This window comes from Coregonus clupeaformis, unplaced genomic scaffold (genome assembly GCF_020615455.1).
Source record: "Coregonus clupeaformis isolate EN_2021a unplaced genomic scaffold, ASM2061545v1 scaf0796, whole genome shotgun sequence".
NCBI classification, from domain to species: domain Eukaryota; kingdom Metazoa; phylum Chordata; class Actinopteri; order Salmoniformes; family Salmonidae; genus Coregonus; species Coregonus clupeaformis.
The window spans coordinates 102,903-113,039 of record NW_025534251.1 but is presented as its reverse complement, the minus strand read 5'-3'; the positions used below and the strand labels follow the sequence as shown (position 1 = coordinate 113,039).

Genomic DNA, 10,137 nt, shown 5'->3' with positions numbered 1-10,137 from the left:
GAGCAATTTCCAAACGCCTGAAGGTACCACGTTCATCTGTACAAACAATAGTACGCAAGTATAAACACCATGGGACCATGCAGCTGTCATACCGCTCAGGAAGGAGACGCGTTCTGTCTCCTAGAGATGAACGTACTTTGGTGCGAAAAGTGCAAATCAATCCCAGAACAACAGCAAAGGACCTTGTGAAGATGCTGGAGGAAACAGGTACAAAAGTATCTATATCCACAGTAAAACAGTCCTGTATCGACATAACCTGAAAGGCCGCTCAGCAAGGAAGAAGCCACTGCTCCAAAACTGCCATAAAAAAGCCAGACTACGGTTTGCAACTGCACATGGGGACAAAGATCGTACTTTTTGGAGAAATGTCCTCTGGTCTGATGAAACAAAAATAGAACTGTTTGGCCATAATGACCATCGTTATGTTTGGAGGAAAAAGGGGGAGCTTGCAAGCCGAAGAACACCATCCCAACCGTGAAGCACGGGGGTGGCAGCATCATATGCTGTGGGGGTGCTTTGCTGCAGGAGGGACTGGTGCACTTCACAAAATAGATGGCATCATGAGGAAGGAAAATTGTGGATATATTGAAGCAACATCTCAAGACATCAGTCAGGAAGTTCAAGCTTGGTCACAAATGGGTCTTCCAAATGGACAATGACCCCAAGAATACTTCCAAAGTTGTGGCAAAATGGCTTAAGGACAACAAAGTCAAGGTATTGGAGTGGCCATCACAAAGCCCTGACCTCAATCCTATATAAAATGGGCAGAACTGAAAAAGCGTGTGCGAGCAAGGAAGCCTACAAACCTGACTCCGTTACACCAGCTCTGTCAGGAGGAATGGGCCAAAATTCACCCAACTTATTGTGGGAAGCTTGTGGAAGGCTACCCGAAACGTTTGACAGAAGTTAAACAATTTAAAAGGCAATGCTACCAAATACTAATTGAGTGTATGTAAACTTCTGACCCACTGGGAATGTGATGAAAGAAATAAATCATTCTCCCTACTATTATTCTGACATTTCACATTCTTAAAATAAAGTGGTGATCCTAACTGACCTAAGACAGGGAATTTTTACTAGGACTAAATGTCAGGAATTGTGAAAAACTGTATTTGGCTAAGGTGTATGTAAACTTCCGACTTCAACTGTAAGTAGTACTTTAAAGTATTTTTACTGAAGTACTTTACACCACAGGTAGTTAGAGAGACTAGAAGAGATGTTGTTAGAGACTAAGAACATATGAAGTGGTTGTTAGAGACGAGAAATGTAGAATATGTTTTTTTTTTTTTTTTAGAGAGGATGTTAGGGAGACTTAGAAGAGATGTTGTTAAGGGAGACTCGAGAGTCTGGTTCACGGTCTCAGAACTCATCCAGACACTACTCCGACGGCAGAGATTTGTCTGGTTCACGGTCTCAGAACTCATCCAGACACTACTCCGACGGCAGAGATTTGGTCTGGTTCACGGTCTCAGAACTCATCCAGACACTACTCCGACGGCAGAGATTTGGTCTGGTTCACGGTCTCAGAACTCATCCAGACACTACTCCGACGGCAGAGATTTGTCTGGTTCACGGTCCGTTGAGGCTGCCGTGCCATGTGAATTCAAATTTCCTCTTGGGCTCACGGTCAAGGATTTTGGTTTATCCCATGGGGAGACCGTGGTTCAGATCTCGCCCGTGACACACACACACAAAGACAGCATTACTTATTTAACAAGAGTTTTATTAAAATTATAAGGTACAAATAAAACAAGAATCATCAGGTTCAAAGCAATGACATGTTTCAACAGCAAAAAGCTGCCAACCCCCCCGGCCCTCTTCATTGTAAATGAGGTACAATAGCACTTTATAAATGACCACCATGTGTACTAAACAGCTGGGATGGCAACAATAACCCACGCCCAATCACAAACCCACCCCTACCCCCCCGATAGGGAGCAGGGGATAGAGGTGCAGGGGTGTATTTGAGATCGGACGCCTCTCCAGGGTAGCGAAGCACAAAAGGTGGAGTAGATGAGCCCTGATGTCCCGTAGAAAAGACCTGACAAGACGATCCAGAGCAGAACAGCCAGGCCAGACTAGACGATCCAGAGCAAAAACGGCCAGGTGATCTAGACCTGACTAGACGATCCAGAGTAGAATAGCCAGGTGATCCTGACGATTCAGCCGGAGCAGCCTCGGCAGCCACAGTGGGTACACTCGATTATCCTCCCCTGTAGAGAGACAGACAGGCAGGGGTTAACAGACTGGGGGGGAGGAGAAACAGAGGGGTTAACAGACTGGGGAGGGAGGAGAAACAGAGGGGTTAACAGACTGGGGGGGAGAAACAGAGGGGTTAACAGACTGGGGGGAAACAGAGGGGTTAACAGACTGGGGGGAAACAGAGGGGTTAACAGACTGGGGAGGGAGGAGAAACAGAGGGGTTAACAGACTGGGGGGGAGAAACAGAGGGGTTAACAGACTGGGGGGAGGAGAAACAGAGGGGTTAACAGACTGGGGGGAGAAACAGAGGGGTTAACAGACTGGGGGGAGAAACAGAGGGGTTAACAGACTGGGGGGAGAAACAGAGGGGTTAACAGACTGGGGGAAACAGAGGGGTTAACAGACTGGGGGGAGGAGAAACAGAGGGGTTAACAGACTGGGGGGAGAAACAGAGGGGTTAACAGACTGGGGGAAACAGAGGGGTTAACAGACTGGGGGGAGGAGAAACAGAGGGGTTAACAGACTGGGGGAGAAACAGAGGGGTTAACAGACTGGGGGGAAACAGAGGGGTTAACAGACTGGGGGGAGGAGAAACAGAGGGGTTAACAGACTGGGGGGAGAAACAGAGGGGTTAACAGACTGGGGGGAAACAGAGGGGTTAACAGACTGGGGGAAACAGAGGGGTTAACAGACTGGGGGAGAAACAGAGGGGTTAACAGACTGGGGGGAGAAACAGAGGGGTTAACAGACTGGGGGGAAACAGAGGGGTTAACAGACTGGGGGGAGGAGAAACAGAGGGGTTAACAGACTGGGGGAGAAACAGAGGGGTTAACAGACTGGGGGGAAACAGAGGGGTTAACAGACTGGGGGAGGAGAAACAGAGGGGTTAACAGACTGGGGGGAGAAACAGAGGGGTTAACAGACTGGGGGGAAACAGAGGGGTTAACAGACTGGGGGAAACAGAGGGGTTAACAGACTGGGGGGAAACAGAGGGGTTAACAGACTGGGGGGAGAAACAGAGGGGTTAACAGACTGGGGGGGAGAAACAGAGGGGTTAACAGACTGGGGGAAACAGAGGGGTTAACAGACTGGGGGGAAACAGAGGGGTTAACAGACTGGGGGAAGAAACAGAGGGTTAACAGACTGGGGGAGAAACAGAGGGGTTAACAGACTGGGGAGGGAGGAGAAACAGAGGGGTTAACAGACTGTGGGGGGAGAAACAGAGGGGTTAACAGACTGGGGGGAAACAGAGGGGTTAACAGACTGGGGGGGGGGGAAACAGAGGGGTTAACAGACTGGGGAGGAGGAGAAACAGAGGGGTTAACAGACTGGGGAGGGAGGAGAAACAGAGGGCTTAACAGACTGGGGGGGAGAAACAGAGGGGTTAACAGACTGGGGGGAAACAGAGGGGTTAACAGACTGGGGGAGGAGAAACAGAGGGGTTAACAGACTGGGGGGAGAAACAGAGGGGTTAACAGACTGGGGGGGAAACAGAGGGGTTAACAGACTGGGGGGGAGAAACAGAGGGGTTAACAGACTGGGGGGAGAAACAGAGGGGTTAACAGACTGGGGGGAAACAGAGGGGTTAACAGACTGGGGGGGAAACAGAGGGGTTAACAGACTGGGGGGAGGAGAAACAGAGGGGTTAACAGACTGGGGAGGGAGGAGAAACAGAGGGGTTAACAGACTGGGGGGAGAAACAGAGGGGTTAACAGACTGGGGGGAGAAACAGAGGGGTTAACAGACTGGGGGGGAAACAGAGGGGTTAACAGACTGGGGGGAACAGAGGGGTTAACAGACTGGGGGGAAACAGAGGGGTTAACAGACTGGGGGGAGAAACAGAGGGGTTAACAGACTGGGGGGAGAAACAGAGGGGTTAACAGACTGGGGGGAAACAGAGGGGTTAACAGACTGGGGGGAAACAGAGGGGTTAACAGACTGGGGGAGGAAACAGAGGGGTTAACAGACTGGGGGGAGAAACAGAGGGGTTAACAGACTGTGGGGGAGAAACAGAGGGGTTAACAGACTGGGGGGGGGGAAACAGAGGGGTTAACAGACTGGGGGGAGGAGAAACAGAGGGGTTAACAGACTGGGGGAGAAACAGAGGGGTTAACAGACTGGGGGAGAAACAGAGGGGTTAACAGACTGGGGGGAAACAGAGGGGTTAACAGACTGGGGGGAGGAAACAGAGGGGTTAACAGACTGGGGGGGGGGAAACAGAGGGGTTAACAGACTGGGGGGGAGAAACAGAGGGGTTAACAGACTGGGGGGAAACAGAGGGTTTAACAGACTGGGGGGAAACAGAGGGTTAACAGACTGGGGGGAACAGAGGGGTTAACAGACTGGGGGAAACAGAGGGGTTAACAGACTGGGGGGAAACAGAGGGGTTAACAGACTGGGGGAGAAACAGAGGGTTAACAGACTGGGGGGAAACAGAGGGGTTAACAGACTGGGGGGAGAAACAGAGGGTTAACAGACTGGGGGAAACAGAGGGGTTAACAGACTGGGGGAGAAACAGAGGGGTTAACAGACTGGGGGGAGGAAACAGAGGGGTTAACAGACTGGGGGAGAAACAGAGGGGTTAACAGACTGGGGGAAACAGAGGGTTAACAGACTGGGGGAAACAGAGGGGTTAACAGACTGGGGGGAAACAGAGGGGTTAACAGACTGGGGGAAACAGAGGGGTTAACAGACTGGGGGAAACAGAGGGGTTAACAGACTGGGGGAAACAGAGGGGTTAACAGACTGGGGGAGGAGAAACAGAGGGGTTAACAGACTGGGGGGAAACAGAGGGGTTAACAGACTGGGGGAGGAGAAACAGAGGGGTTAACAGACTGGGGGAAACAGAGGGGTTAACATACTGGGGGGAAACAGAGGGGTTAACAGACTGGGGGAGGAGAAACAGAGGGGTTAACAGACTGGGGGAAACAGAGGGGTTAACAGACTGGGGGGGGGGAAACAGAGGGGTTAACAGACTGGGGGGGAGGGAAACAGAGGGGTTAACAGACTGGGGGGGACACAGAGGTTAACAGACTGGGGGGGGGACACAGAGATGTTAACAGACTGGGGGGGGACACATAGATGTTAACAGACTGGGGGGGACACAGAGGTTAACAGACTAGAGTGTTGCAGTACTAGTGTGTTGCAGTACTAGTGTGTCGCAGTACTAGTGTGTCGCAGTACTAGAGTGTCGCAGCACTAGAGTGTCGCAGCACTAGAGTGTCGCAGTACTAGTGTGTCGCAGTACTAGTGTGTTGCAGTACTAGTGTGTTGCAGTACTTGTGTGTTGCAGTACTTGTGTGTTGCAGTACTAGTGTGTTGCAGTACTAGAGTGTCGCAGTACTAGTGTGTCGCAGTACTAGTGTGTCGCAGTACTAGTGTGTTGCAGTACTTGTGTGTTGCAGTACTTGTGTGTTGCAGTACTAGTGTGTTGCAGTACTAGAGTGTCGCAGTACTAGTGTGTCGCAGTACTAGTGTGTCGCAGTACTAGAGTGTCGCAGTACTAGAGTGTCGCAGTACTAGAGTGTCGCAGTACTCACCACTTCCAGTTTGCTCTTGGGGACTCTACAGATACAGTTGGTTCCAAAGTTGGTGTCTCGTGTCTGGATGCAGCGGAGACAGCACAGGTTCTCATAGCCCTGCTTCTTCCACTTAGCTATCAGGTTCTTATCAGCATAACTCTCCTTTATACAGTAGTCATACAGCTCTACACACACACAGAGAGAAAGAGCATTATACCTCACCTAAAATAACCCAACCTAACATTAACCCCTGTCTTGGAGGTTCCTACTGCATATACACACCCACACACAAACAGAGAAAGAGCATTATACCTCATCTTAAAATAACCCAACCTAACATTAAACCCTGTCTTGGAGGTCTCTACTCCACCTCTGCTGATGGCCTTCCTCTTGTAGAACAGGTCGAAGATATATCGGCTCCGCTGATGATGCAGTCTGAATATCGGCCACAGCGACTCCACCTTCCGCTTTCCCTCGTGAGGCTCCGTCTCGGCTGGAAGGAGACAGTCGCAGCTCGTCATAAACACAATACAAAACAGGAATAATCCAAGATTCACATTCATACATCAACTTTATATTGTAGCTAGCTAAGTAGCTACTAGTTGGCGGGTTGATTACCCTAAACTAACTAAACTGGCTAAACTGAACAACAATCGAAAACGCAGCATGTAAAAGTGTTGGTCTCATGTTTCATGAGCTGAAATAAAAAAATAGGCCAGAAATGTTCCATACGCACAAAAAGCTTATTTCTCTCAAATGTTGTGTACAAATTTGTTTACATCCCTGGTAGTGAGCATTTCTCCTTCGCCAAGATAGTCCATCCACCTGACAGGTGTAGCATATCAAGAAGCTGATTAAACAGCACTATCATTACACAGGTGCACCTCGTGCTGGGGACAATAAAAGACCACTAAAAATGTGCAGTTTTGTCAAACACAATGCCACAGATGTCTCTAGTTTTGAGGGAGCGTGCAATTTGCATGCTGACTGCAGGAATGTCCACCAGAGCTGTTGACAGAGAATTGAATGTTAATTTCTCTACCATAAGCTGCCTCCGTCGTTTTAGAGAATTTGGCATTATGTCCAACCAGCTTCACAACCGCAAATCATGTATAACCACACCAGCCCAGGACCTCCACATCCGGCTTCTTCACCTGCGGGATCGTCTGAGACCAGCCACCCGGAGAGCTGATGAAACTGTGGGTTTGCACAACCGAAGAATTTCTGCCCAACCTGTCAGAAACCGTCTCAGGGAAGCTCATCTGCGTGCTCGTCGTCCTCACCAGGGTCTTGACCTGACTGAAGTTCAGCGTCGTAACCGACTTCAGTGGGCAAACGCTCACCTTCAATGGACACTGACATGCTGGAGAAGGGTACTCTTCATGGATGAATCCCGGTTTCAACTGTTCCGGGCAGATGGCGTCGTGTGGGCGAGCGGTTTGCTGATGTCAACGTTGTGAACAGAATGCCCCATGGTGGCGGTGGGGTTATGGTATGGGCAGGCATAAGCTATGGACAACGGACACAATTGCATTTTATCAATGGCAATTTGAATGCACAGAGATACCGTGACGAGATCCTGAGGCCCATTGTCGTGCCATTCATCCGCCGCCATCACCTCATGTTTCAGCATGATAATGCATGGCCGGCCCCATGTCACAATTCCTGGAAGCTGAAAACGTCCCAGTTCTTCCATGGCCTGCATACTCACCAGACATGTCACCCATTGAGCATGTTCGGGATGCTTGGATCGACTTGTACGACAGCGTGTTCCAGTTCCCGTCAATATTTAGCACAGCCATTGAAGAGGAGTGGGATAACATTCCAAAGGCCACAATCAACAGCCTGATCAACTCTACGCGAAGGAGATGTGTCGTACTGCATGAGGCAAATCACCAGATACTGACTGGTTTTCTGATTCACAGCTCTAACTTTTAAGGTATCTGTGACCAACAGATGCACATCTGTATTCCCAGTCATGTGTAATCCACAGATTGGGGCCTGATGAATTTATTTAAATTGAAGGATTTCCTTATATGAACTGTAACTCAGTAAAATCTTTGAAATTGTTGCATGTTGCGTTTATATTTTTTTGTTCAGTGTAGTTACTTAGAAACTAGCTAACGTCAACATTTTGGCCTTGATTTTCGAGTTATCTGAACAATAACACACAATACAAAAAAAGATAACATACAGACAAGGGCGCATAAACTTAACGCAAACAGGGGTAGACATCTGGCTGTACGCGCAGCCTCATTCGGTATGGAGAAGTTAGTTAGTCACAGCTCGTCATACAATAAAACAGGAATGATCCAAGTCAGATTCACACAACAGATTGGTAATATAGCTAACATCATAAGTACTGGTTGAATACCCTAGCTAACTAATGTCAACATTGTGTGGGCAAGGATGTTAGCGGAGCCTCGTTTGGTACGGGCGGAGTTAGCTAGCTAGGTGGCTAGCTAAATTACCTTCTCTCATCTTTTGGTCTAGTTCGTCCAAGGTCGGTTCAATCAACTCCCAGCCATCCGGAGGTGGCTTCCTGCTCCTCTTCACTTTCGGCATTGCGTTTAATCAAATTGATTATAAACAAACAAAAAAGACAACAAACCCTATTCCCCGTCCTATGTTTGTGTGTTGATTTCGTAGGCCTGCTCACGGTCGCTTCTTATTGACGTCACAACGTGGAGGAGTCCCTTCGACTCAGCTCAATCGTCGCATGAGATATACGTCACTCAATTCCATTCGATGGGGCTTTTTGCCGCGTTCAAAACAACTGGGAACTCGGGAAAAAAACGAGCTCCGACTGGGAAAAATCGATTTGAACGGTCATCCAACTCGGGAAATCGGGCCTCTTTCTAGAGCTCCGACTTTCCGACCTGAAGATCACTGACGCCACGATTTGACCTGTATTTTTCCGAGTTCCCAGTTGATTGGAACATGGCATTTATTGGCATGGGAAACGCCCTCTTCTCACATAAAAACATGTAACCGATTAATTTGACACATTTGATGTGTCAATTGCCTATGGATAAAGTGTTTGTTATTAAAGAAGTGAAACATGTAACTGACACAGTTACGCACCTTCAAACTTTGTGCTGAAACGGAATTAGATGTGTTGCTCTCAGTGCTTTTATAGCGCATCAGGTTAGTTACCTAAGAAAGTGCCCAAAATGGATCAAACGATTTAGGCCCACTCTGTTTTTTCAATTCATGATATATGATTCACTGACGTTCTCCATTAAAAATGTTTTATACACCCACATATATTTTTATAATGAAAAAAAGTATAGAAAAATAAATGTCATTGTTTTCTGACAGGCAATTTGGCGGCCGACTAAGTGCTGTAGAAAGGAGACTGGGCTGTTTCTAGGTGGCGGTAATTCTCCCTGTCTCTGGCCCGCACTCCAGTTCTAGGTGGCCAGTTCTAGGTGGCGGTAAAGCACCATAACGTTGGTCCTCTGTAGCTCAGCTGATAGAGCATGGCGCTTGTAACGCCAAGGTAGTGGGTTCAATCCCCGGGACCACCCATACACAAAAAAAATGTATGCACACATGACTGTAAGTCGCTTTGGAAAAAAGCGTATGCTAAACGGCGTATTATTATTATTATATAAACCCCACTGAAGAAGAATGTGTCTGTTTCTGCTGTCTGGGTTTTGAGAGCGAAGACAAATTGGACCAGGTGACTTATCCTTGTGCGGAGGAAGACTCACGGTCAAGTGCACGCGAAATAAGTTTTGGGACTGCAAAAAGGGAAAACATCTCGACAAACGTCGTAGCGATGCCAGAGTCCCCTGGTGCAAACCAGGATTACGGTGGAAGTAAAGTTAGACAAATATTCAGTTGGAAAGCCTCATAAATGGCGTCTCTTTATTTAACTAGGCAAGTCAGTTAAGAACAAATTCTTATTTACAATGACGGGCTACACCGGCCAAACACGGACGACGTTGGGCCAATTGTGCCCCGCCCTATGGGACTCCAAATCACTGCCGGTTGTGATACAGCCTGGAATCGAACCAGGGGGTCTGTAGTGATGCCTCAAGCACTGAGATGCAGTGCCTTAGACCGCTGCTCCACTCGGTCTGTAGTGACGCCTCGAGCACTGAGATGCAGTGCCTTAGACCGCTGCTCCACTCGGGAGCTTTGACCATGACAGTCTACAATCCAGGGTTACACCCAAGCAGTTTAGTCTCCTCAACTTGCTCAATTTCCACATTATTCATTACGAGATGTAGTTGAGGTTTAGGGTTTACTCAAAGCCAGTGGCATGTCGTTTAGTAAAGACTGAAAAAAGTAAGGGGCCTAGACAGCTGCCCTGGGGAATTCCTGATTCTACCTGGATTATGTTGGAGAGGCTTCCATTAAAGAACACCCTCTGTGTTCTGTTAGACAGGTAACTCTTTATCCACAA

General features: G+C 48.4%; 1 protein-coding gene across 1 annotated transcript; it reads right to left on the bottom strand.

Annotated features, from left to right (window-relative positions):
- Positions 1–1,810: 1,810 nt before the first annotated feature.
- LOC123485678 (protein BUD31 homolog) lies at positions 1,811–8,417 on the bottom strand. Its single transcript, XM_045216778.1, has 4 exons — positions 8,195–8,417; positions 6,094–6,216; positions 5,742–5,908; positions 1,811–2,213 (listed from the first exon to the last, which is right to left on the bottom strand). The coding sequence occupies exons 1-4, from the start codon at positions 8,286–8,288 to the stop codon at positions 2,163–2,165; spliced, it is 435 nt and encodes a 144-aa protein (XP_045072713.1). The 5' UTR covers positions 8,289–8,417; the 3' UTR covers positions 1,811–2,162.
- Positions 8,418–10,137: the final 1,720 nt, after the last annotated feature.